The sequence below is a fragment of the Loxodonta africana genome, chromosome 6 (genome assembly GCF_030014295.1).
Source record: "Loxodonta africana isolate mLoxAfr1 chromosome 6, mLoxAfr1.hap2, whole genome shotgun sequence".
Taxonomy (NCBI): domain Eukaryota; kingdom Metazoa; phylum Chordata; class Mammalia; order Proboscidea; family Elephantidae; genus Loxodonta; species Loxodonta africana.
This window is the reverse complement of record NC_087347.1, coordinates 36,324,664-36,352,574: the sequence shown is the minus strand read 5'-3', so window position 1 is coordinate 36,352,574 and position 27,911 is coordinate 36,324,664. Positions and strand designations below refer to the sequence as shown.

At 34.3% G+C, this 27,911-nt stretch overlaps 1 protein-coding gene and 1 long non-coding RNA gene across 14 annotated transcripts in view; one reads left to right on the top strand and one right to left on the bottom strand.

The window, feature by feature from the left end:
* KANSL1L (KAT8 regulatory NSL complex subunit 1 like) overlaps window positions 1-27,911 on the bottom strand; it is a 125,343-nt gene that overhangs the window by 30,112 nt on the left and 67,320 nt on the right. For 7 of the 10 annotated variants that reach the window (XM_023541866.2, XM_064286723.1, XM_023541893.2 and 4 more), the window contains exons 5-6: window positions 24,744-24,865; window positions 10,495-10,699 (exon numbers count right to left, since the gene is read on the bottom strand). In XM_023541866.2, coding sequence (XP_023397634.1) covers window positions 10,495-10,699; window positions 24,744-24,865 — 327 coding nt within the window. The remainder of the gene's footprint in view (window positions 1-10,494; window positions 10,700-24,743; window positions 24,866-27,911) is intronic. The other 3 variants (XM_023541868.2, XM_023541875.2, XM_023541886.2) reach the window with 3 other exon arrangements.
* LOC111748917 (uncharacterized) overlaps window positions 20-27,911 on the top strand; it is a 60,496-nt gene continuing 32,604 nt past the window's right edge. For 3 of the 4 annotated variants that reach the window (XR_002784376.2, XR_010322238.1, XR_002784375.2), the window contains exons 1-2: window positions 10,695-13,124; window positions 15,000-15,138. This is a non-coding gene — a long non-coding RNA (uncharacterized LOC111748917). Of the gene's footprint in view, window positions 10,149-10,694; window positions 13,125-14,999; window positions 15,139-27,911 lie in introns of those variants that run through there. The other variant, XR_010322239.1, reaches the window with a different exon arrangement.

Genomic DNA, 27,911 nt, shown 5'->3' with positions numbered 1-27,911 from the left:
CCTTACTTTTCCCCCTCCCTCCCACCCCTGGTAACCACTAATAAACTTTGGTCTCTATACGTTTGCCTTTTCTGGTCTTTTTCTGTAAGTGAGGTCATACAATATTCGTCCTTTTGTAATTGACTTATTTCACTCAGCATAATGTCTTCAAGCTCCAAGCGTAATGTAGCATGTATCAAGACTTCATCTACTGAAGGACCAAGAGCTTCTTGCCAATTAAAATTCAAGTATCTATAAGGTATGATCACTAATATGTGCTACATAAAATCCAAGTGATGTAAAACTGAAAAGTATCCACTGAATTTTTTTTACTTTAATAATGAAATATTCAATATATACAAAATATATAGTTTATAGGTGAAAATAATTTTTTGAAAAATACCTTATATATCCACCATCCTACTTAAGGAATGATACCAATACCTTTGATGCCTTCTCCCTTTACCTCATGCCCACATAAGCCTGTGACAAAGATTTCTTCCTTTTCCTTGTTCTATACCCCCAGATTTTAAGCTAGGCACATTTCTCAGGCTTCCTTGCAGCTGTGTTCCTAAATTCTAGCCAGAAGACATGAGGGGACTTCATGTTGCAATCTCCAGTAACTAATCTTAAGACAGTCACTTACTCCTCCATTCCTCCACCTTGCTACTTTGGATATGGTTGTAATCATCTTAACCATGTACACGAGGGTAACACTCTCAAAAGATAAAACCAAAAGGCAGGAGGAGCCTAGGTCCTAGATAACCATGTAAAACATAGGTGTCACACCAGCCCTAGAATACTTCCAGTCTGTTACAGAGGAGGAAACTTACATCTTGTTTTCACTATTTGGGGTTTCTGTTAAATGCCATTAAACCTATATCTTAACTACCACAATATCCTTCCTTAATCACATTGTTTTCTCAAACTTTCAGGAGTACCTGCTATCCTAAATTTTATTATTCTCTTGGTTTTCTTTAGTTTTCCACGTAAATATAGGCATTCCTATATAATTTACTGTTTAAATCTGCATGCTTTTAAAATCCATATGGAGAGAATAATCCTAAATGTATTTTCTTGCCTTTATTGTACAACATCATGTGCATACGGTTCACTGTTCTTCTGTTTATAAACATCTGGACTTCTTCCAGTTTTTTACTATTACTAATAATGCTAATATAAGTACTATTATATTTGTCTGGGTACATGGCTGTTAAGAATTTTTCTAGAGTACACTGCTAGAAGTGGAGTTGCTGGATGATACAAATGTATGAATGCATATATTCAATTCCATTAGATAAGGCTACATTGTATTATAAAGTGGTTGTAATTAATTTACACTCCCACAAGCATTCTCACTGCATCACATCATTGCAATATATTGTTGTTTGAACTGTGTACCCAAAAAGATACATATTAAATGTGATATATTAGCCTTTTTAAATATCACTGGATTTGATTAGGTAATATTTTATGATTTCTGCTTCAGTATTCATGAAAGAGATTGATAATAATTTTCTTCTAATGTCTTTGTCAGATTTTGGCATCAAGGTTTCCTATCCTTATGAGTTAGGATGTGCTCCATCTTTTTTTGTTGTTTGGAAAGGTTTGCATAAGACTGGTGTATTTTTTCTTAAATACTGGGAAAATTCACTAGGGAAGCTATCTGTTGTAGAGATTTTTTTTTGTGGGAAAAGTTTTCAATAACTGCTTTAGTAACTCTGACAGAAGTATTTGTATTTCGTTTATTGTAGCAGTTTTAAAAAACTGTTTTAAGAAATTTGTCGTTTTATCTTAGTTGTTATATTTTTGTCATAATCTTACTACATTTGTGAGAAGATCTGTAGTGATGTCCCCTTTTTCGTTCCTGATATAAACAATTCATGTTTTCTCTTCTTTTTCTTAAAGAATTTTGCTAGGGGTTTATCAATTTCATTACTCTTTTCAAAAACTCAGCAATTGGATTTGCTGATTTTGTTTTCTATTTCATTGTTTTAAGTCTCCTGTTCTGTACAGCCCCAGTATTCAGCAAATTTTCTAAGGAGAAAACTGGCCATTTGCTCAGGCCTCCCAAAACACTACCCCAAATGTTCCACATGGCTCTCAACCATGGGCATCTGCACCAAATCTGAAAAATTCTGCCACAGCTCCAGGATAAAAATGGTGTGCAAGTCAGTTATCCTAGGTTTTACCATCCTTGGAGACTTAGCTTCTGTAATTCTTGAGTCAGCAGCTCTCCACTGCCCTAAGAAAAATGGTAACTGGATTTTACGTGGCTTTTTCTAGCTGTTCTAGGTGGGACTGCTGGTCTGCAAGCAGGTAAGTGGAAGTCCTAGTATCTTTTATATACTTTGAAAGATTCATTTTGCTAATATCTTCTGATTTTTGCATATATGTTCATCTGTTCCACGTCTTTAATTTTCTCTTTCTTGAATTATACCTGGTTGGTTTTGCTACAAAAATTAAACTAATCCTTTGGTTTTGGTACAAAAATCAAATTAATCCCATAAAACAAGATAGGGGGCTATTCCGCTCATTTATTCTTTAAAAGAATTTGTATAAGACTTAAATGATCAGTTTCTTAATTATTTCATAAAGCTTGGCTACAGACAGGGCATTTTCATCGTTGTGGGAAGATGTCTAACCACTGATTCATTTTCCTTAATAGTTTTAAGACAATTCCGGTTTAACTATTTCTTCTCAAGTCAATTTTGATGAGTTATATTCTCCTAGAAATCTGTGTTGTTTCTTCTAATTTATAATATATTCTAATATTTTTTTCCTGTCTGCAGCATCTGTAGTTATATAACCTCCATTCCCAATCTTTTGGTTTCTCTTTTATTGAGCAGTCTTACCACATGATTGTTAATTTTATTATTTTCTTAAACCATGTTTGCCTTAGTAATCATATTATTATAGATCATATTCTACTTTCTTAATTTCTCTTCTAATCTTCATTGTATCCTTTATTGTATTTGTGTTTCTTTTATCGTTCTCTAACATGTTATTGGGGGCTTTCATGAACAGTTATAAAACCATTCAGGTTTTCTATTTCTTTTGGATTCAGCTTTAGTATCTTACATATTTTTAAAGGCCTTTGTCCATGTTACATAAGCTTTCAAATGTAAGGCCATAAAATTGCCTTTTTCTCCTCTATGGTTATGTATGAGAAGATGTATATTTTTAACAGGACACATTGTCACTGTGTATAAAAAGGTTCTACTTTTAAGAGAGACGGGGTGAAGTAATAGTGCACAGGCAATTAGCTATGAGATACATACAATGCCCAACTAAGAACCATACTAGCTAATAAAGCTAGAAGATGACCAACTCTAAGGTTTATCAGCAACAGCATGGATAAAACTGGCAGAGAGCACAGTAGCATGAATCATAGCTGAATACCAAACATTCAAATTAAAGTATTTCCTTAAAACAGTAGAATACTATTAAAAGACCTGTACATCATTTTCTTATGGAGACAGTCCCTTGCTAAAAGTCAGAATTCTAATTCACATGGCTACTGAAACTCTAGGTATTAGTTACTTAGTAATTAAGATATTCTGTCCTTTTTAAGTACTCAATTATGGTCATGAAAAGGAAATTTTAACTTCAAAGAACTCTGAAAAAGGGCTAGCTACATATCTACATTCTTAATGTATATAGCCATTCCAGAAAGAAGACACAAAATAGAGGCTACCTAATAAAGTTGCCTAGGAATAATAAGAATATGTATAGTGTGCTAAAAAAAACTTTTAGTGAAGTAATGAATAAAATGTTTCATTCCTTAGGAAAAAAAAAATGTTTTTAATGGTAAAAAAAAAAAAAAATGAGCTCACTTATACTTTGAAACTTTTTTTCAAAAAAGTTTATAAACATGAACAAAGCTACTATAAAATTTAACTTTTAAAAAAGATGTTTTGGGAGAAATACTATTCGGCAGTATGAAATCCAAAGGAGTCCTGGGTGGCACAGACAGCTAAGGGCACAATTACTAGCCAAAAAATTGGCAATTTGAAACCACCCAAGGGCACCTCAGAAGACAGGCCTGGCAGTCTGCTTCTTAAAGGTCAATCTTGAAAACCTTATGGAATGCAGTTCTACTCTCCAAACATGGGGTCGCCATGAGTCAGAATCTACTCAGTGCAACTAATAACAATCCAAACCAGCAGTGGCTCGATATATTAATTTCCTAGGTGTTACAGATTGAATTATGACCCCCCCAAAATATGCTTTGTAAATCCTAACCTCTATGCCTGTGGTTATAATCCCTTTGCATCTTTGTTATGTTACTGAGACATGATTAGTGTAGGGTGTATCTTGAGATAATCTCTTTTGATATATAAAAGAGATTTTAAAAAAGGCAAGTTAGAAGCAGAGATGGGGTAAGACAGATACCAAGACACATGAAGATCTCTAAGGAACCAGGAAGCAGAAGTTAGAAAGACTAGGACCTTCCCCTACAGAAAGAGAAATCCTTCCCCTTCCGAAGAATACTGAACATAATACCATGGACTGCCAGAAGAACAAGCAAATCTGTCTTGGAAGAAGTACAGCCAGAATGCTCCTTAGAAGCAAGGATGGCAAGACTGTCTCACATACTTTGGACATGTTATCAGGCAGATCCAGTCCCTGACGAAGGACATCATGCTTAGTAAAGTACAGGGTCAATGAAAAAGAGGAAGAAGACCCTCAACGAAATGGATCAACGCAATGGCTTTAATAATGGGCCCAGGTGTAACAGCGATTGTGAGGATGGCGCAGGGCCATCACCTAACAGCAACAACAACATAAAGATTAGCCCATTGCCATCGTGTCAATTCCAATTCATAGTGACCCTGTAGGACAGAGTAGAACTGCCCCACAGGGTTTCCAAGGAATGGCTGGTGGACTCAAAGTGCCAACCTTTTGGTTAGCAGCCAAGCTCTTAACCATTGTGCTACCAGGGCTCCTAACATAAAGATTACAGCCTAGGAAACCTTATGAAGCAGTTCTATTCTATCATATAAGGTTGCTATAACTCAGAATCAACTCAACAGCACACAACAATAACAACAGTAAGACCTGAATAGCCGTAACAATGGACTCAACATACCAACATTCATGAAGATGGCACAGGACTGGGCAATGTTTCATTCTGTTACACATAAGGTCACCATGAGTCAGAGCCACACATAAGGTCACTGTGAGTCAGAGCCAAATTGATGGCAACAAAGAACATTAAGACTTAACTTGAGCATCTTAACTGGACTCAGTAATACCATAATTTCTGTGCCTCATCTCTCTCATCTTGTTTTTTTTTTTTTTGAAAATTTTTCTTTAACCTTACCAAATCAGCTAAAAGAGCAGTCATTTTTTTTTACAATGTTATTTTTAAATATCTGTTCTTTTCATTTCAATTCCATCATTCTAACCCTTTAAAACCTTACAACTAGTCTACTGGAATAACCTCATAACTGTTTTGTTTTTCCCGTTTCCCCAGTTGTAAGTTTTCCCGTCTGGTTCTTAAATTATTTGTTCACAAATTAATCCTTCAAAAATAATACTTTGATCATTTTACTCCTCCACTCCAAAACCATCACTGATTTCCCAATGCTATTGTAATCACTGTTCACATTTGATGAGGACTTTCATGCCAGGCATTGGGCTAAGTAACTTTCAAGCATGTTATCTTATTTAATATCAACACAACTCTATAAGGTAGCCTGATTTTTATGGATGACAAAACAAGGTAGTGAGTGATTTGCACAATACTGCACTTTATTATTTAGTAGAATGAGGATTTCAATCCAAACAGTATCTTCTAGAACCCATGCATGAAACCATTAAAATGTACTGCTTCTCCATAGGAAATAACTTCTAGACTCTTTAGAATTTGGTATCTTCCACACTTGTCTACAATTACATAAAGCACATTTTCTCATAGAAATAATGCTACATGTGTTATAAATTTATCTCTTCAAGTCAAGCCATAAACATTCCTGTAATATAGAAGTGTTGCAGTGAGGTGAGGAAGTCCTCAAGCAAGATACCTCCCACTGTCTAGAGCAGATGCTCCAATAGGTGGAGCTGAAATAGGTGTGGCTTAAAAGAAGCTGCGTTGGCTTCCCAGTTTAAGAAGGCATTCAGGTCCTTAAGTTACTTCCTTTCCCTCATTTAATCAGACATGTCCTGTACCACAGAATTAATGTATTTCCTATTTCAGTGTCATTCATTATTTGTTACCACAATTCAGATTTTTCTTCTCCCAGCCCTCAGGCCAACCAACTATATATATCGTGCCTGATCTAGAGGTAGAAGACTCCCACCTCTCTCCACTGCCCTTATATTGGTTTTTCTCAACCAGTATGGCTACTCAAGAATTATGTACTAAAGAAAATAATTTGAATGATTATTTTCTCAATTTGCTCAAATTTGGTACATAGCTAGAACAATTCTAGATGCACAGAAGAGGGGTTAATTTATTTATTACATGCAATGAATGCCTTAGGCACTTTATTCCTTAATATTTCAATATGCATTTCCTATAAATAAGGATATTTTATTCTATAACTACAATAGTTATCACATTGAAGAAATTCAACATGGATAAAATATTTTAACCTAATCTACCATTATTATTCAGATTTGCCAATTGTCCCAATTTTTTTTTTTTTTTTCCCCTCCAAAAGAATTCTTCCCTGGATCATGTACTCATTTAGTTGTCATGTATCTATTTAGTCTCTCTTTCAATCTGGAACAGTTCCTCAGCCTTACTTGGCTTTCACTACCTTGACCTTTTTTTAAGGATATAGGCCAATCTGATTTTCTTTCTTTCTTTTTTTTTTTTTTTAATAGCATGTTTCTCATTTTTGCCTTATCTGATGTGTACTCAGTTAAATTCAGATTATGCATCCCTGGTAGAATACTACGTAAGTGATATTGTAGCCTTCTCATAGGGACATTAGTTTTGACCATTCAGGCAAGGTGTTGTCGCCTTCCCTACTTGATAGTTACTATTTCCCCCCTGGCAACTAATAAGTGATCTGGAGGGAGACACTTTAAGACCATGCAAATATCCTTCTCCTCATCAAACTACCCCCCCAACACAATCCCAGATTTAGTATCCACTGATGATTCTTATCTAATCAATACTTATATAACGATTGCAAAATGATTGTCTAATTTCACCACTACTCACTCCATATTTATTCATCAGCATTCTACTATATAGAAAAGCCATCCTTTCCCTCCTATTTGGTTGTTTTTCTATTTATCTATTATTAGTATGGACTCTTGGCTTCCTATTTTTTTAATGGTTTAGAATTCATTACAGTTCTTATTTTGATGCTCAAATAGTTCCAGATTTGGTCAGTGGGAGACTCTTCAAGGTAGTTCCTGTGTTCTTCTGGCATGCCCCCCATCATTTTTGTAGTACTTCCTTGCTTTCTGGTACATTAAGATATTTCAGGCTCATTTTATACCTTCTCTGTCCCAGCCCTGGAGATCAATCATTTCTCCAAGGGACCCTGGTTCTTTTTAGTGGGGAATGATAGTAGAAAACAAGATATGAGTACAAGGTATACTCATTGCTATCAGAGTAACTTTGAGTCTTGACCTGTGCTATCCAATGCAGTAGCAACTACCCACATGTGGCCATTTAAGTTAAAGTTAATAAAAATAAAATAAATTAAAAATTCAGGTCCTTAGTTGCACTAGCCACATTTCATCTGTTCAGTAGCTACAAGTGGTTAACAAACCAGTTGCCATGGAATTGATTCTGACTCCTGGCAACCCTAGGTGTGGACAGTAGTTACCATATTGGACAGCATAGATACAGAACATTTCTGTCATTACAGAAAGTTCTATTGAACTTTACTATTCTAGACCCTTTTAGTGAGCAAAGCTAGGGAACATACATACACATTCATGAAATCACAAGTTCTCACTCTTCATTACCTTTAAAATATCTTCTTAAATTCACTCTTTCAAATATTAAACAATTGTTTACTGAACACATTATTACTGGACAGGTACTGTTCAAGATCCTGGACATTCAGAAATAAATATATTGTCCCTGTTCTCTAAAAACTTACAATTTAGTGAGAAGACAGAAAAGTAAATGGATTACTACATATAGACTGGTATGATGAATTCCAACAAACTGAGGTTAACACAGGGTGCTATAACAATATACGCCCCAGACTGGGGATGTCAAGGAACTCTTCCTGGGAAATAACATTTAAATTAAGATTAGAAAGGTAAATAGTTATTAGTCTGGAAATTTGGAGGACAAACTGTGGGGTGGAGAGGAATTTGCTATCCTCCAATATTTTTTTCATCTCTTCCCATTCAGTCCCTGGAGGACATTATGCTTGGTAAAGTGGAGGGTCAGAGAAAAAGAGGAAGACCCTCAAAAAGATGCACTGAAAATGGCTACAACAATGGGCTCAAGCATAAAAGCAATTGTGAGGATGGCACGGGAGCTGGCAGTGTTTTGTTCTGTTGTACACAGGGTTGCTAAGCGTCAGAACCAACTCAATGGAACCTAACAACAACAACATTCCAATTCACTTAAATGCTTTCTTTCTCTCCCCCATAAACTTTCAAAATTCTGCTTATCTTCCAAAGCCCATTTTTTATGATGTATTTCTTAATACCTTTAACTAGACAAGACCCTGCCAAACCTCTGAATGTACTGTATTTACTGATTTCACATACACCAAAGATTTGTTGGTTTTGTTGTTATCAGTGTAGTGGGTAAGAACATGGGCTCGAAGTCAGACTTACTGCTTACTAATTGTGTGACTCTGGGCAAGCTACTTAATCCCTCTAAACCTCAATTTTCATATCTGAAGATGGAATTAATTAAATTTCATGGTTAAATGGGAATCAAAGAAAATGTACTGAAAATGCTTATCATGATGACTAGAATACCACAGATAATAAGGAATACTTGAGAATTACTAAACAACAAGGCCGCCAGTCTATGAAGCCAGCCACCAGCTGCCATCAAGTCGGTTCTGACCCACAGGGACCCCATGGGTATCAGGTGGACTGTGCTCCATCGGGTTTTCAGTGGCTGGTTTTTCAGAAGTGGATCACCAGGACTTTCTTCCGAGATGCCTCTGGCTGGACTTGAACTTCCAACCTTTTGGTTAGCACCCTAGTGTGTTGATCATTTGCACAACCCAGAGATTCCACTGGTCTATTATTAACAATAATATTTCAACTTGTTTCTTCCTTTGTTTGCTGAAAATTTTAAAACTGTTCGTACCTTTCCAGGCCAATCTTTACATTATCAAGGCATATATTATATTTTAGTAACAACTAGCAAACCACCTAAATTATTCAAGCAGATTTCTTCCAGTAAGAATATTATGTTATAAAAAAAAAAAAATATATGTAAAATGTGTTAAACAGATAATTCTACTTATGACTATGAAATGACAAAATCACATTTCAAAAACGTCATTTACCTATTGCTTGCAACAACTTTAAATAAAAATCATCTTTTCCCATTAGGCTGACATGTAAAATAATTTTTTTAATTCTAAACTAAAATTTTTTTTAGAGTATTTTCAAGTTGGGGAAATCATATTAATAATGTCTGAACTACTAAATGGTAAAAATTAGTCTATCAATAAAAACTAATTTGCCAGAATTCACATTTCTAATTGGATGCTGATAAAACTTAAAATTGGTTCCTAATGAAACAAAGCATCTTGATTTTCATATAAATTTATTTGAAACGGTTAATGTACTAATAGTTAGAAACAATCAGTATTAAATGACAGCATCAAGGACAATTTCTTTCCCTTAATATGCTATTAAGAAATCTAAAAGAAGTTTTAAAAAGTATGTCTTACAGCAGGAACTAGACAACTTATTTTGTACTTCATCACAGCTTCAGATTTTTTCGGAAAGATGTACACCCAACATTTGTTTACGAATGAAAAATGTTTTCAAAATGAATGCTTTTAATGAAGTGCATTTTATTTGTTTAAAGTATAAGCATGAACACTTAAAATTGTATTGCTTATGTTCTAGAAGAAGGAAAAAAAAGGAGCACTTACCAGGATTAACAAATACCAAACCTAAAAGGGAGATCAATGACATTTCCTCCAAAATAACTGACAGCTGTGCAGATTTTGTTTACCTGATCAAATATTCACAAGACAAATATATGATAGGTTTGTGTTTTCCTTATTACCCTTACCAATAAATTTTTTAAACTGCCTTAATATCTAATTTTCCTTCAATTAGTTTAAGCATAAACGTGGTTTTTTTTTTTTTTTTTTAATAACTGGGCATGTGAGAGTTTTCAGAGTATGTACACTGCTATTTTTTTAAAATTATTAAATCCCACGTATATACTGTCAATACCTATATTACATCATTTATAAACTATATTTTTTTTAAGTTTTCTAGATTTAATTATTCTAGACAACAATCCAATATCAACTCACATCTTATTTGTAAAATACATACATACTGACGGTAAAATCTTTTGTTCATGTTTTCCCAAAGGCAACCTACCTGCTGAGTCCAATAAAAAGTAGGGCTCAGTCTGTAGAGTTTTCGTTTGTGGAAACTCTGAAGTGGTCTTGTTCGGGCTGCTGTACTCATGATAGTCAAGGATGGAGATTTCAATCTTGTCCTGTCTTTTCTCCTTTTCTTACTGTGCTTCTGGTTAAGGAACCAACTACTGGAGGAAGAGAGCTCATCTAAATTCTCTGAAGCACTAAAATGCCATGAAATAATTGGGGGAGAGGAGATAAAACAAAACAAACAAAAACACAAGAAAAACTAAATGTAAATTGCCTTGGTTTGTTATGACAGAGGAGTATTAATTTTAGCCAATTTTTTGGTAACAACTAGTGAAAGACTTGCCATTAATCAAGAATTACACATTCAGATTATAAAAATAATTCCTACTTATTTTTCCCGCAAAACAAATTATCTACTTAGGTTGGAAAACACTTGCATGAGTTTAGTAGAATGTCAATGTTCATTGTAAATCAATGATAAATTTGCATATATTGGACAGTGTTTTAACTATTTACATAAAATTCTTTTTGCGTATGAGTGAAATTACATAGGACTACCGGTTTGTACTTGGCTACCAACCGAAAGGTTGGCGGTTTGAACCCACCCAGCAGCACCATGGAAGGAAGGCCTGAGGATCTGCTTTTGTAAAGATTATAGCCAAGAAAACCTTACAGAGCTCAGTTCTACCCTGTAACACATGGGGTCACCATGAGTCTGGGGTTGATGCGATGGCAGCTAACAACAACACAGCTTTAAAAAAGAACTAAAGTTTCACTGCATTGAGTTGCTCTCTAAATCTGTATTACATACCATCTGAGTAAAATCTGAAACGGTGCTGTAACCCTACTATATTTTAGGATTTTTTTAAACTTCTAATGCTACAGAATCCACAACTATAAAATAATGAAATGGCTCACGTAAGCTACACATGAGAATAAGTCTAATAATTTTATAATATTCATATTTTTAAACATTATAAATATTTTTAAATGTCAGAACATCAGGAGGAAATTAACCTTCATCACCACATAAATTTAACTTCACTCATACCAGTATATATACATAAAATAATGAAGCTTTTTAGGCACTTCAAAATAACAATTTCAACCTTATTCGTATAGACAAATGCTAATTAATATACTAGTCTAGCATCAACAAGTGAATCTGCTATGCACTGCCAGTGAACATTTAAGTTTTAAGTGTTCTATTCTGTTCAAGTAAAATCAGTGTTTGATGGTAAACACAAGATATGGTTTTTCTACAGCAGTATCATTGTTTTGAAACATATTTATGACTGTTATAAAAATATTCTATTAGCTTGCAGATAGAGCAAATAACTCAAGAATGTTTTATATAGTAATAAGTACCTAGAAATAAAGGAGCCTGAAAGGCTTACGGTGGTGAAACCAAAGAGAATAATTAAATATAAAATATCTATTATATAATTAAACACAAAATATGTTGATAACTATCATACATTTAATAAATATATAATTGAATATGTACTGTTGGCTAGACCAGTACAGGGAATATAGCTGATGACAACTATTTCATTTTTAAAACATTAACTTTAGTTTTTAGAGAGTTCTTGTCAAAACTGTTTTAAGTACCAGTTAATAAAAAGTTCTAATTAGCTCCTATCATGCAGCTGGCTGAGAAAGGTTTAGGATATAATGCTATTCTCAAATTAATAGGTCCAATCTCAAATCTTAATGTTACTTTCTGTGACAGTAACACATATAATATGTATTGCCTATGAAAACACTTAAGTGTATCAGTGCTAAATAACAGTCTGCTCTTGAGAAACCCGCCATGGAGTCAGGCTATCATCACGTCAAGGGTGAGCAGAAGGCACAGATGACAGACAATATCAAGTTATGCACTGCAAAGGCCAGGTGGCTGTCAGAGAAGTTATTCAAGGTCAGGAAGAAGACAGGTTTCAGTGGGTAGTTGATATTAGAGGGGATCATGTCAGGAGAGTTAGGCTCCAGAAAGGCAGGAGTAGATCCAGCACAAAAAGAGGCTCTTGATCCAGCAAGTCAGAAACACATCTGGCAGAAGCTTACACAGGCTCCTTAAAAGAAATGCTGCTCTGATAGTTTCTAAGAGAAACTAAAAGCTTTTATTCTAGGAGTCTAAGGCATACTTTGTAACTCTTCCTTCTTTGGGGGTAGTGATGGTTCAGTGGTAGAATTCTCACCTTTCATCTGGAATACTTGGCTTTGATTCCCAGCCAGTGTACCTCATGCACAGCCATGACTCATCTGTCAGCGGAGGCTTGCGTGTTGCTACGTGGTGAACAGGTTTCAGTGGAGCTTACAGATTAAGATGGACTAGAAGAAAGACCTATCTACTTCCAAAAATCAGCCAACGAAAACCATATGAAGTACAAGGGTCTGATCCATAACCCATCTCAGGACCGGGCAGCATTCTGTTCTGTTGTGTAGGGGGCTGCCATGAGCAGATGGCAGCTAGCAACAACAGCAGTTACTAAAGAAGCCTCAGCACCCCCCTCTCCGTAAGAGGCTTATCCCTGAAGAAGGTGAGCCATCACCTCCCTTTTGAATGAAAAGATACAACTTTTGAATTGGCTAGAGGATCAACAGACTGGTTTAAAGGTAAGTGGAAAGCTATCATTTGTCAGTAAACGTTATTTATATTTTCAGGTTTCTAAGGTTTTTAAGGTGGCTGTCACATTATGACAGGAAACAGTTTAGTTTTATTATTATTTTTTAAGTATATTCCTATCTGCTAACAATTCATCCTTAAACATTTCTAGTTAATAAGGTACTTGCGAAAAAGTCATCAACATTTATCCTTCTCAAATAAATGAGATTTACTGAAATCTGTTTGTTTTCCTACTATTCAATGTGAAAAAGTACATTATTCTCACTTCTTTGATACATAAGTCACTTTAATAGGATATCAGTGTGGTTACTGTAAATGGCCACTGTAAACCACTGATAAATTCACTTATCTCCCACAGTGTTTTAATTGTTTGCGGTAAGTAGTGGGTCAGGGTCAATCAATGAATCTTACTAATAGCAGAACAAGTGGAAAATCCTCAGGAAATTCTGAGACAGACAACACAACCCTCACCCCTCATGTGACTTTATAACCTCAGGATATATGTATGTGTGGATGTACCTATGTATTTTAAACACTGCCTTTAAGTCACATTCTAAATCTGACTCTCTGGTTTATAAAAGCTCATTTTTGATAGTAGGATATGATGATGTGTGACTTGATTATAAATTTATAAAATAATAAGCAGATGAGAACTATAAGATGCTCTGATTTATAAAGGAGCAAGACATGAGACTCAGGTCTAAAACTTTTCTTCTAATCTTTAAAAATCACAAAATGATTTGAGAACTTGATCTATTAATCAGAAAGTTATGGCTCACATTTTATTAATAATTTCTCTAGTAAAATGATTTTCTGAAATCACTGGTTTTCTCTATTACAAGCCTAGAAATCTTAGCAGTTAAGATGTTTATGGATGACAAGAATAGGAATTCAATTTGCTTTTAAAGAGTATGAATGGAAAGCTTCAAGTGAATTTTCTAAACAATTTATTCCGATACTCTTAATTATTATAGAAACCAAAAGCCTAGAATGACAGTCAATTAATCTATTACCTGATATTTTATTATAAACCACTACCAAGATCAATGTTCTGCAAACATTATATATTTATATCATAATTAATGAATAAAACAATCTAAGGATGTGGGTACATGGGGGCATGTATTAGCCAAATTTTTGTTGTCAGCTTGGTGGTAGTGGCAATGGTATATGGATGTGGAAGAATAGTCCAATTTTAATTTTTTTTTGTAAACCCAGCAAAAGATAGTCAAAATTTTTCATGGTAAATTATTCAAGTATTTAATAAACTTTTGACTGAGCCCAATTCTGCTCTTAAAAGGACTAAAATAACTCTTATAATACTCTACTCAAATACTTTTAGAAAATAAGAAACCTCTGAGCCTGATTATAAATTTAGAATGCTAGAACCATAAAAGCATAGGGAAAACTTCACGAGGTTACTTTTATCTCTTAACGTAAATGAAGTAACAATCCGTAAAGATTATTTTTCCATAGTATTTTGAATATACCTCTAAATTCCTCTCTTTAAATGTGATATGAATCTACTAAGGAGCCCTGGTGGTACAATAGTTAAATGCCCAGCTGCTAACCAAAAGGTCTGCAGTTTAAACCCACCAGCAGCTCCATGGAAGAAAAGACCTGGCAAACTATTCCCATAAAGATTATAGCCTAGGAAACCCTATAGGGCAGTTGTAGTCTGTCATATAGGGTTGCTATGAATCAGAATCAACTCGATGACACACAACAACAATAAAAACAACATGGATTTACTAAATTAAAATTTGCCAAGATTTTTCATAAAGCATGAATACGAGTTCTTGCACTTACATATACTTCTTTCTATGGTGGCTAAAGGCTAAAACTTTTTTTTTTTTTTAATACAGGGAAAGGAAACCATTTTAGATGAACATACCATAAAATCCACTGGAATACATCTGTCTACTGGGCGAGCTTGCTTCATTCTCTAATGTAAATTCTAAGGGAAGAAAGCTCAAAAACATGGAGAAAAAAACAGATAAAAAGGTGAAAAGGGGGAAGTAGAAGCATTAAGTAGGCAATTTGTAGCTATTTTTTAGTTTGAATGGCTGGCCAAAACCAAAAAAAACTACTACTGAGAAAGAAAGTTCCATGTTCTATTCTCCTTGCTGCACTGTAATACAGATAAACTGTAAGGATGCATTTTCAATCCAATCAAAAAACATTAAAACATGGTGATGGCTGCTTTGGAAAACACTGCTATTTAATAATATATGATAAATATGTTCTTGGAATTTTGGAGTCCAAGACATTAGACTACACTCAGAGCTCACTATCATTTACAGGGAATTAAAAAGATCGAAATTCCTAAGATATTCTTAAAAGTCAGGAATTACTCAAGGCAAGAAGATCATACTAGAAGACTGCCCTTCCGTATCAGGAAATACGACTCACAAGACAGGCTATATAGACAGAGGCCAATGTCAGCCCATGCTATATTGAACAAAGTTGGCCTTTTTCTCTTCAAATTACACAACATGGTACATAAGCCCTGCCCTTTGCCTTAAAATACACTATACCAAACCAAAAAAGCCAAACCCAGTGCCATCGAGTCGATTCCGACTCATAGTGACCCTATAGGACAGAGTAGGACTGCCCCACAGAGTTTCCAACGAGCACCTGGCAGATTTGAACTGCTGACCCTTTGATTAGCAGCTGTAGCACTTAACCACTATGCCACCAGGGGTTCCAAAATACACTATGTAGCCAGAAAAACTAAACTCACGGAATAGCAGAGAATAAATACTTAATAGAGAATTTTAAAATATTGTTTTAGGCCAGTATGTGAGGAAGTGGAATAGATCAACACTTCCTCTCATATTCACACTATTCTCATGTTAAACACACTTAAGGAAAAGTAGAAATCAATACTGGAGTAGAGAATTAGAATGTACATTCTCACCAAAGAGATTACGAGAGCCCCTTAGTTCCCCATACACACCCACAAACACACACACCTAAGAATCACTTTTTGCATGACTTGCAATCTCTATTTCAGGTCTCTTCTTTTCACCAGTAACAGTTCTTTGAAGGATTCAACCTATAGCTGCTAAGGCCAGAAACAACCACTTCCAACTTTCTTCACTGCCAATAGCTGGAATTCACTCCCTTCTCCTCCTCCCTTGATAATATTTGAAGAAATGAATTCATCACATAATTAGATACCCCAATGAAAGCAACCAATTTTAAAGATATTGTAGAGAAAAAGACTTATATAAAGTTACTATAGGTGGCCCACTATGGGCGTTATTTGTCCCTCAATCGGCAAAGCCTAAAGACTTCTTTCAAATAACGAGTGGAGCAAGATCCAGGCATTACATTGTGTAGAGAAAACAGTGCCCTGTCCATTTCCCCTACTTGGGGTATGAAATAGGGGAACTATACCCCTTACTCAAAAAGACAAGTGTCCCAGCAATAAAGCACCATGTGGTACTGCACTGCACAATGCCATTCTAAAAAAGATGCGGTCTCTCTAAAAAAATATTATAGTATGCTGTTTTTAAAAATTAAGGTACACCTATTCCATGAAATATTATGCAGTCATTAAAACATTTTAAGTATAAAAAGCTTGAGATATAACTGAAAGAAGAAAGAAAACTACATATAATAGATCTGTCATGAAAATGATGTATAAAAAAGATAGGAAGGAATTATACTCTGAGCAATACAAATGATTTCTTAGTATTTTTCTTTTTTAAACAATGAGCTTATATTAGTTTTATAAGGAGAAAACAAAAAATGTCATTTAAAAATTAGTCTTTTTTTTTTAAGGACTTATAATCTAATACTTTTTAAATGACTACTGACAATAGAAGAGATTTAGTAGACATAATAACTAAATGTAATTTATGGGTTTTATTTAAATCCTGGTTCTGTAACAAATTAATCATGAAAAGATAATTTTGAGAAAACTGGGGAAATTTGAATATGGATAGGGAATTGGATGATGATAATGAATTATGGTTAATAATACTAAGTGTGATAATAACATGGCAGATATGTAAAAAAGAGCAAGTTAGCACAAAGGTATTTACAGTTCAAATGGTACTCACTAGAATTTGATTTTTTTTTAATTCCTAGGGAAAAAAATTCCTATAGGGTTGCGACGGCACTGGGTAGGGAAAAAAAGAGTATGTGAGGAAGTAAGATAGATGAAGCAAGTTAGCAAAATATTGACAATTGTTAAAGCTGGGAATATGTAGGTTCACTTTACTACGGTTTCTCTCTGTCTACATTTTTCCATAATAAAAAGGAGAAAGAGAGCAACTGACTATTGCAGTGCCTTCTGCCCTTCTTAGCTCTTAACTTCAAGTGGAACTTTTGAAGCATAAAGGCAAAGACATTAGGAAGCTGACAGAATGGCCATATTTTTACTTGAGAATAGAGCCATAAGGTTTGTCAAACATTTCTATCTGATCTATAATTTGGGAGATACAGTTCAGATTTTAAAATATAATCTGTAAGCTCTTTCTCTGATATGAGACATAGTGTGCAGTTGAGACTTTCCTGAAAATGACTGTTTTTCACCTTAAGAAAATTTGGGAAAACAAAAAGTTGAAGGAAAAAGGCAAAAATATGCTTTTTAATCCCATTATCTAAACACAAATCTACTGCATTAAATTTTTTATTTATATCCTTCAAGACTTTTTTTTCTATGAAACCATACTGTAAAGTGATTTTGGTAGCCTAATTTTTCCACTTAACATTCCAATATAAGCATGTTCTCATACGATTACATACTTTCTATACATATAATTTTTAATAGTTATATAATCTTCCATCCAATGGTGGTACCACAATTATTTAAACATTTCCCTATAATATTATGGTTTAGACTCATGTAATTAGACACGGAGAGAGAAATAACCTCTTTACAGAAGAAAATAGTTCCTACTGGTATTCTTTAAAAACATGGCAGGGAAGTTTTATTTCCCTACTGACATCATATATCAAGCTAATACAATAATTAATGTAATTTATAGGAATCCAAAATTATGTTGAAAACTTTAGGCTGAAATATGCTATCAACAAATGTTTTCTGATAATTGAGAAGTGACTGCTGAAAATGTCAGGAGTGTAAAAGATTTTTTATGTGTGATTAGTTTGTCAGTTTAACTGCAGGTTTCCAATTATGATACCCAATTAGAATGAGTAGCTGAATTTCATGTAAGATAATTACCATCAGTGGAAATAAATGGCATGACAATGATTCATTAGAAATTTAATTTCATATCATATTCCAGGACTCACAACAACAAAAATCTAAACATTATTTCAAGCAGAAATTCACTTTCTCAGAGATAATACCCCATGAGGTAAACAAGGAGCCATTGACAACATTTTATCTTCAGTTTAGAATATAACATCTAAAAACCAATAACAATCTCTATGATGATAAAATGTAATGCTTCATTTGTTTAAAGCCTCAATCTTCTCAGTAACTCAGTTCCTGGTGACTCATCTTAGACCCTGCTGCCAAGATTATTAATAAACTCAAAAACAACTCTGACATTTTTTGGGCAGAATACTGCCATTAAATAGATAAGGGAGGCGGGAATCAATGAATAACAAGGGTGCAAACAGGCTGCCCTGGAAAATAATTAACCAGGTGAATTTACTTTACAGACATTGTGAGAACAGGTTATTAGGATATTATAAAAAGGACAAGTATCTTTAAAAATTATATAAATCAGTAAGTTTTGTATAGTCCACTGAAAATTAATATATAGAATAGCTGGTCAAACTTTAGATAATTAAAAATTTGAATTTCTTCTACAAAAATTATCATATAATGTGATATAAACCTAGAACAAGTATGCTTTACTAGAGCAACTGTAACACTCCACTCACAAAGGTTATGAGGTTATAATTACATATAATGCTAAAATAAATATGCTTTATTAGAAGAACTGTAACACATCACTTATGAGATACTAATCTGGTAACCTCAACTATACAATACAGCAGAAATCACAAAAGGAAGGAAAAATGCCTTTAAGTAACCAAAATAAATTTTAGCAATTCTATGCATGAAAGCTCATTCCTGTTAATCATAGGAGAGGCTTCTCTCTTACTATAAACCAAAAACCAAACTCATTGCTGTCAAGTTGATTCTGACTCATAATGACCCTTTAGGACCCACAGGGTTTCCAAGGAGCAGCTGATGGAGTCAAACTACCATCCTTTTGGTTAGCAGCCATAGCTCTTAACCACTGTGCCACCAGGGCCCCTCTCTTACTATAGAATGTCTCTTATTGTAGTATAGATACTTCTACCACCTTGGTTATCTGATTTTCTAGCCCAGGGTCAAATTAGATGATATGAAGCTGAACTGCAGGAGGCAGTCATGACAGCAACAACTAGACTATCAGTCTGACTACAGAGGAAGAACAATTAAGTACAAAATATTTTCACTGGAATGTTGATTACCTGCCAGAAATCATGAAAGGCATTTCACCCATTCAACAAATATTTCTTCGTGCCTATGATATGATCTCACTGATCTAGGTGCTAGATAATAAGACTTAATAAGATAGCCAAATAATCTCTGCTCTCAGAGAGCTCATATTCTACTTCAGGAAGATAGATAATAAACAATAAATTAACAAAATAATTTCACATTTGGTACCTCATTTGATCCTCACAAAAATGCTATAAAGTAGACTTTTAACTGTGATTTAGAGAGCTAAATCACCCACATCTGATTCCAAAGCAATATTCTTAACAATAGAAGTTTCTTCATAGAACTTGGTCAGGCTTTTACATTATACATTTATTTGTGTGACTGCTTAGTTGATGTCTTTTTTCCCAACTAGGCTTTCTATACCGCAAGTACAGCGACCACAGGTTTCTGTTCAATGGCATACCCCAGGTGCCCAATTCAGTGCCTGGCACTCAGTAGGTATCATTAAGTCAATTCGTTCAGAAATACACAGCTATTAACCCCAATAGCCCCTGAGGATTTGGTCATGGTGAGGGGCCTGAGCTATCAAAGAAAACCGAATTAAGTTCAGTATCATCTAAGAAAAGCAATGTGTAGTAAGTCTTATTTAAACAATGCTTCCCAATGGTTTCTCAGAAAAATTTTGACACTTAAGTGGAATTTTCATTCCTCTTACTGTTCTGGGTACCTCTCTCCATAATAACCTCTAGCATATGCTTCAAAGTTACTAAAAAATGTTGAGTGAAGTAATTTCTCCTCACCCATTAATTCTCTTAAATTAAGTAACATAAAATTATTATGCCCAAAACATAGCATAACAATGATTTTACAAAAGGATACACACTTGAGGCTGTAATGGAAACCTTTATGTCTGTATTAGTCATTTGCTGAAAAAATGGAATTCCTCAAATGTAAACATTTAATAATCAAAGAATATTAGCACTAGAAACTAGAAAATACTTGTGTCCCACTGAATTTAAAGATAAAAAGTGAGACAAAGAGATTAACTGGCCTGCCCAAGCTCACGAGATGTCAAACATGGTTTTAAGAGAATACATAAAAACTATATACTCCCACAACCTCAAGCTACCCCAAAACTGCTGAGTTATAAAAGCATTATAATTAATTAACAAAAGTTAAAACCTTTTTAGGAAGCTGGGGTACAGGAAGAGATTAAATACTTCAAGATGGTCTTTTGAGGAGGTATATTTTATGTAATATTAGAATAAAACCCAACAGTATATTTAGACTAAATTCTAGAGTGCTTGATTTAGTTACATGGTCCATGTAAACAAGATGTACAACAGGCAAGACAGCAACTTTACATCTTCCCAGAAGATATGATGGAAAAAGAGATGGTGCCTCAGTGACTCCTCGTACCTGTCTAATGTGTGTCTTCAGTAACAGCTGGTCCTTTGGGGGGTCTGTAAGTGCATGGGCAAAGAGACACAGGCTCATGTCCTCAAACACTTATTCTAACTTGGGCCACTTTTTAAAAGAAGAAAAAGAGTGCTAATTGTTTTTGGAACAAAGAAAATATAAATACTTAGGCACCATATGATTCTTAAGAACACATATGGCAAACATTTTATCACAGTAAATTTTTAAATATCTTGTTACTTTTAAATATACCTCTTGCCTATATCTACAAACATTCTGCAACTTCCTACTACTTTACTGCAGTTATTGCCTGACATTCGTATTAACTTACACATTTCAGCTAAGTATGTACTTCAAAATTCACAACTGAATGTAAGAGTACTTTTCAGGTTATAGGGGACAACACAATTAAAAATGCACTATAGCTATTGGTCCTTTTCTTTAGCCACTCTTCACTGATTTCCACAAATATATATGGAGGCTTTCTCATTTGAAAAGACAGAACAGACATCCTAGATGAGGACAGATTAAATAGATAAAGAAATCAATAGCTGGATCAGTTTTCAATCACCAAATTTTAAGGTAACATGGTAAAATGAGATTTCATTCCCTGTGTTTCTCCATCAAGAAATTAAGTATCACATTCATACTTTAATCTTGAAATCTTGATATTCTATGGTTATAACTTTAACAATATGGGACTAGTCAAATTTTGTTCATAGGATTAAGATGAATAATGTAATTTAAATATTTTTTTCAAAACTGTGAAGTCTGCTGTATTTTCTATCCTTTTGAAGTATATAATTTGTACTTTATTTTTCTTAATTTTTTATTGTAAAATATAAAATAAAAGAAAAAAAAACCAAACCCATTGCCGTCGAGTCAATTCCGACTCATAGGGACTCTACAGGACAGAGTAGAACTGCCCAATAGGGTTTCTAAGGAGCAGCTGGTGGATTCAAACTGCCGAACTTTTGGTTAGCAGCCATAGCTCTTAACTGCTGCACCACTGGGGCTCCAAGACAGATACAGGTTAAGTATATAAAACATTTAACTTATGTTTAACTTATAATACAAAGCAATGCCTCCCCCCACTGTCCCATAAGTACCACTCAGGTCAAGAAACAGAACATTATCAGCAACACAGAAGCTTCCACAAACGGGACTTCCTCTATCATACTTAAGAATATCAAAAGTTAAACTAGTAATTTTACTAGCTTCTTGAATAATTCAAAGATCTGAAAATAATTTAATCCCATTTACCCTCCTCCTGATTTATATGCTATTTTTTAACCCTATTAGATATATTTGACTATTGTTTACATATACCCATGTAGTTATTTACCATTTTTATTATATATACCCATATGGTTATTTACCATTTTTGTTTGTTCTTCATTCCTTCTTGCATCTCAAAATTCCATCTAGAATCATCACTTTCCTTCACCAGAAGTACATCCTTTACGATCATCATTAATTAGCCTGCTAGTGACAAACTTTCTGTTTCAGTTTGTCTTAAAACGTTTGTGTTTAACTCTCAGACTTGAAAGATGTTTATGATTGAATCCACTAGCTGCTCCTTGGAAACCCTATGGGGCAGTTCTATTCTGTCTTAATAGGGTCACTATGAGTCAGAACTGACTTGACAACAATGGGTTTGGAAACCCTGGTGGCACAGTGGCTGCTAACCAAAAGGTTGCTAACCGAAAGGTTGTTGGCAGTTCGAATCCACCAGGTGCTCCTTGGAAACCCTATGGGGCAGTGCTACTCTGTCCTATAAGGTCATTATGATTCAGAATCAACTAGATGGCAATGGGTTTGGTTTTTGGGTTTTATATATATGTACGTATGTATATATATAAAGAATATATATATATACACACACACAAGCACATATATATAAGTATATATGTGTAATAATGTCTGGTTAGACAAACCAAATATTATCTAAAATGCCTTTAGTCCCAAATCACAATGCTCATGCACTAATTTAATGGTGACTTATGACTCAATTTATATAATCAATTTACCTATACTATGACTTTCCTAATTGAGGTTATGTTCTCATAAATGAAGATATCAAGTTGCCCTATACAACACATCTTTACTTTCAAACATAATCATAGAAGGAATGCATATATACTCAACACAAACTAAAGCAAAACCAACAGAAGAATTGTCCCCAAAATAGAAAAGAGATAAATGGCACAGTACAAATAAAACTGTGAAAGTACTAAAAATCAGACTTTCAAAATAATCAATTAGAAATAAAAACAGATGCTGGACAGAGAAGCTGAGGGGAAGTGACACAGAGCAAACACACGTCACCCCTTTAAAGACACTTTTTCCTCAGCTCCACCTCGCTGGACGTCGATTTGGCCACCATCTATTCCGAGGGCACACTTGGAAATTAAATTCTCTTTAGCCAAAAAAAACAAGAAATAGAAATTGAATAACATAAAATTTTTATTTAAAGACTTGGTTTACACCGACCAATTTCAATAAGAATGTGATGACTACTTAGCATAATTTTCAGCATGGTATAAATTTTTTCTTTTATGCTATACTAAAAATATTTATGAATATAATTATTTCTCAATAATATATTATACTTAATCTTCTACTGTAATTAAAGCAAAGAAGCCCATATTATAATTTCATTTGAAAAATTATAAATAGATGATGTACACACAAGGGACAAAAGTATGCCACCTAATTGCATCTTTAAAAGGAAAAGTAAACAAGATAAATTAGAACAAATGCTGTTCCCCAAAAAGCATTAGAATTCATAGTATTCAAAGTTTTGCTGATAGAACCTATGTAACATAAGCATCTAATGATTATAAGTATTATTATGTTAATTATATTCAGAAAAAGTGTTATAAAAGTTAAGACATGAAATGATTGAGTAAAACTTAAGGAGAATTCTATGGGTAATATCTACCAATCTTCTGTGCTCAATGTGTATCTATGGTATTTCTTCCTCAAAATGTACTGCAAGGACAGTATTTAGTTTAAGAACACAAAAGGTACAAAATGGATGGTATCTTAAGTCGGACAGTACTTCTCTTGCAAATAGTATCACTGATTTCCTTTTTTAGAAATATTTTAAAGCTTCTTAGCAGTTAAGTGCTACGGCTGCTAACCAAAAGGTCAGCAGTTCAACCCAGGTGCTCCTTGGAAACTCTGTGGGGCAGTTCTACACTGACCTAAAGGGTCGCTATGAGTCAGAATCGACTCGATGGCAACGGTTTTGGTTTTGGTAGAAAGCTTTTACCCTCATTCCCAGGTTTATAGTTAACTGGTGGCACAGTGGTTAAGCACTTGGCTGCTAACTGAAAGGTCAGCAGTTCGAACCTAACAGGTCCTTCATGGAAGAAAGATTGGCAGTCTGCTTCCATAATGATTTACAGACTTGGGAACCCTGTGGGGCAGTTCCACACTGCTTCATAGGGTCACTCTGAGTCGGAATCAACTTGACAGCAATGGGTTTGGTTTGAATAATTATGTAAGCGTGATGTAACCCAAAACTGTATCTGTGCTCCATTGATTGTACTCAAATAGTTATTAAGGTAGAAGGAAAAAAGTATCCACAATACTTAAAGTATGAGGAGGGCACAGGACCAGGCAAGATTTCATTCTGTTATACACAGGGCTGCTATGAGTTGGAGCTGACTTGATGAAAACTAATGACAACAACCATACATAAAAGATGGAAAACAAAATAAGCAAAGTCAAAGTTAGATGCAAAACTATCATTGATACCTACCTCCTGGAAATGCCATTAGCCAGACACTTATGGCTACAGGATTTGGAGGAGAGGGGTGATGCAGTTGGGGACAAGTTGAGTGGGGCAATCAAACTGTTGATGATCTCAGTCAACTGTGCACTCTGCAAAAAACAGTCAACCTTTTACCAAAACTCAGCAAGAAATTTGAGTTAAATCTCAGATCTATCACGCCTTTTAAACTTGTCAAGAAACAAGTAGATGTTTACATTTTAGTACATACTTCAATCTACAAGGATGATTTCTGTCACTACTGATTTTCTTATTTCAGAAAATATACATTTTAAAAGTTTCTAAATAGCCTCTCCTTTTCTATATCCTTTGGAAACCCTGGTGGCGTAGTGATTAAGTGCTACGGCTGCTAACCAAAGGGTCGGACAGTTTGAATCCGCCAGGCGCTCCTTGGAAACTCTATGGGGCAGTTCTACTCTGTCCTGTAGGGTCGCTATGAGTCGGGATTGACTCGACGGCACTGGGTTTGGTCTGGTCTGGGTTTTTCTATATCCTTTTTTGTTACAGTCCATTTCTCTACCTATCCCATCCTCTAAAAAACTTGAACCCAGCTAACAGCATCAACATAATATTTCCCTTGAGGAAGCCAAATTAATAATAACAAATAATAGCTTAATTTATTAAATGCCTTCTATGTTTCAAGTACCTACCTATATGTACCAGCTACTATTTTAGGTGCTAAACATACATTATTTATGACTAACATGCTACGTAGATAGTATTAGAGCTACTGATATTGCTAGTATTAATATCAATAACAGGTGAGAAAGTTGAAGCAAAGAATGATTAAGTAGCTTGATCAAGGGTAATACAATTGGTAAGAAAGGGAGCTAGGATTCAAATTCAGGTTGAATCCAGTGCCACACTTTTCCTCAATATTTTTTCTAATTCAAAAATATCAGTTATTTTAGGTATCAAAGATTCTCGCTGAATCTTATCCCAAACTTAAATATATGTAATAAATATTGAATTATTCTCAAAACATTCACCAACAATATAACAAAGCTGACATAAATATAGTACATTTCTACAAAAGAATGACAACTATTTTCATTACATATATAATCCACACTCATTTTAGAAAAAATGGAAAATAGGGAGAAGTTTAAAAAAGGAAAAGAAAATCCCCCATAATCTCAATTCACAGAGAAAACCAGTATCTTGGTATACATTCATCCCTCTAGACTAAGCTTTCTAAGTACACGTGAGCATGAGTGCACATACAACATGCATACGCACATACTGTAAATTACATCATGACGCCAATTTTCTAAAATCTGCTTTGCTTACCGTATGCCCTTTTTGTTTTTTTTAACCTAGGTCTATTTAATCTTTTTCACTGACTGCAAGCTATTCTATTATAAAATAAAATACAGGGTATATGAAATAATTATTTTGAAACTATTTGTATGAAACTAATAACATGCTGTTAGAAATAAGATTAAAGAATATGATAAAACTAAACCAAATATTTGCCTCCTTCAAAAGTCTTTCACAAGAAAGATCCTGAAATGTTTTCATTTGTTTTCTCGGCAGATAATATGCACCTAATGACTTCATTTTAAAAATCATTACTCAGATTTTTTTTTTTAAGATTAAAACTCATTTAAAAATCTTCAGTACAAATAGATCAAATAGATTTAGTCCATTTAGCAAGTATTCATTTAGTCATGCAATTAAATTTATTCAGTATCTCATAATTTCCAACCTGAAACACTCTTCTTATCGTCCCTTCTCCAAAAATATCTGATCTCTCTAAGCTTCTGGAGGTCAATAGTCAGGTATCTATGAATAATTAGCTGGCCCAGAAGAAAAGCATTACAACCCCTAGCCTGACGTAACAGCCACCCCTCGTCCAGCCTAATAAAATATTATATACTAAACCCATATTTGAGATAGGAAATTCACAATAAAAATGAGAATAAGGAAAAAAAAATTCGGAAAGAAAATATTTTAACTCTGAAAACAAAACACTAATTTTAAAAGTCAAAAACACTTAACAGTTATTCACGATAAGGTTTCCAATGCAAATATACCACTGGTAAAATTCATTTAGAATTATCTAAATTGCCTTTCAATTTATGAACAAATTATCTAATAATGCATTTATTGTGCTTTTATATTTCAAGTGCTAGCTCTTTAGCTGTTTTTGATATACAGAAATATATTTCGTTCAGTAAGCAAAATGTTTCTCTAATAAAATTAACTTAAGCCAAAGGACACCTGATCTATATTCAAGTTCCAATATAATCAGTGATCATTATCGAAGAAAAATATGCATAATATCAGAGTTGCAATCCTTGCCACTTAACTTACTCCTAGACTTTCTCCCTCAACAAGTATTTGAAAAAGAACTTAATTTTTTTAAATTGGCCTGTTATAAGCATTATTAGCATATGTTTCAAGAGGAAATGATTTATTAATGACGTACAAAGGACTGCTGCTGCTGCTTCCTGCATCTCTTTCCTCTACTCCTCCTACATCTAGAACCATTACTATTGCTTTCACTCCTGGTTCCCTTCCCTGCCAAAGCCTCTGACACCCCAGTCAGCAATGGAACTGAGCAATGAACCTGCTACCCAGTGACAGCATCAAGGGCATGAGACCTGTGGTCACACGAGGCTCTGTGATCAGAAAGGCCTCATGCCTGGTTTAATGCTCTGCTGTCACCATCTTAAAATTCTTAATAGTTGTTTAACAATGGGCTCCACAATTTCATTTTGCACTGGGCCCCACAAATGAGCCAGGTCTGACATTAGCCCTAGTCCACTAAACAAACTGGTGATATCAAGGAGAAAAAAGAAAATTAGACATGTCTTCTAAAAAAAAAAAAAAAAAATTTTTTTTTTCTTCTAAAAATGAAACTAGTCCTGGAATTATACTGTACTGGCAATTAATCAAATTACTTTCCAATGAATAAGTAGAGACTTAAAGGCAGAAAAGCAGACACTTACAGGCAGAAAAGTAGACAATCTGACAGAGCAAATAAATAAGCTATTCTAGAGTCAAACTCCAGGTCCAACAACTAAGGTCCAACTGAAGGGGACTGTTTCTATGGGAGGGAGGGGAGGGTGAATAAAGAAGAAAGTAAGACTAACAGTAATTTATAACACTAATAATATGGTAAAGGGCATTCCA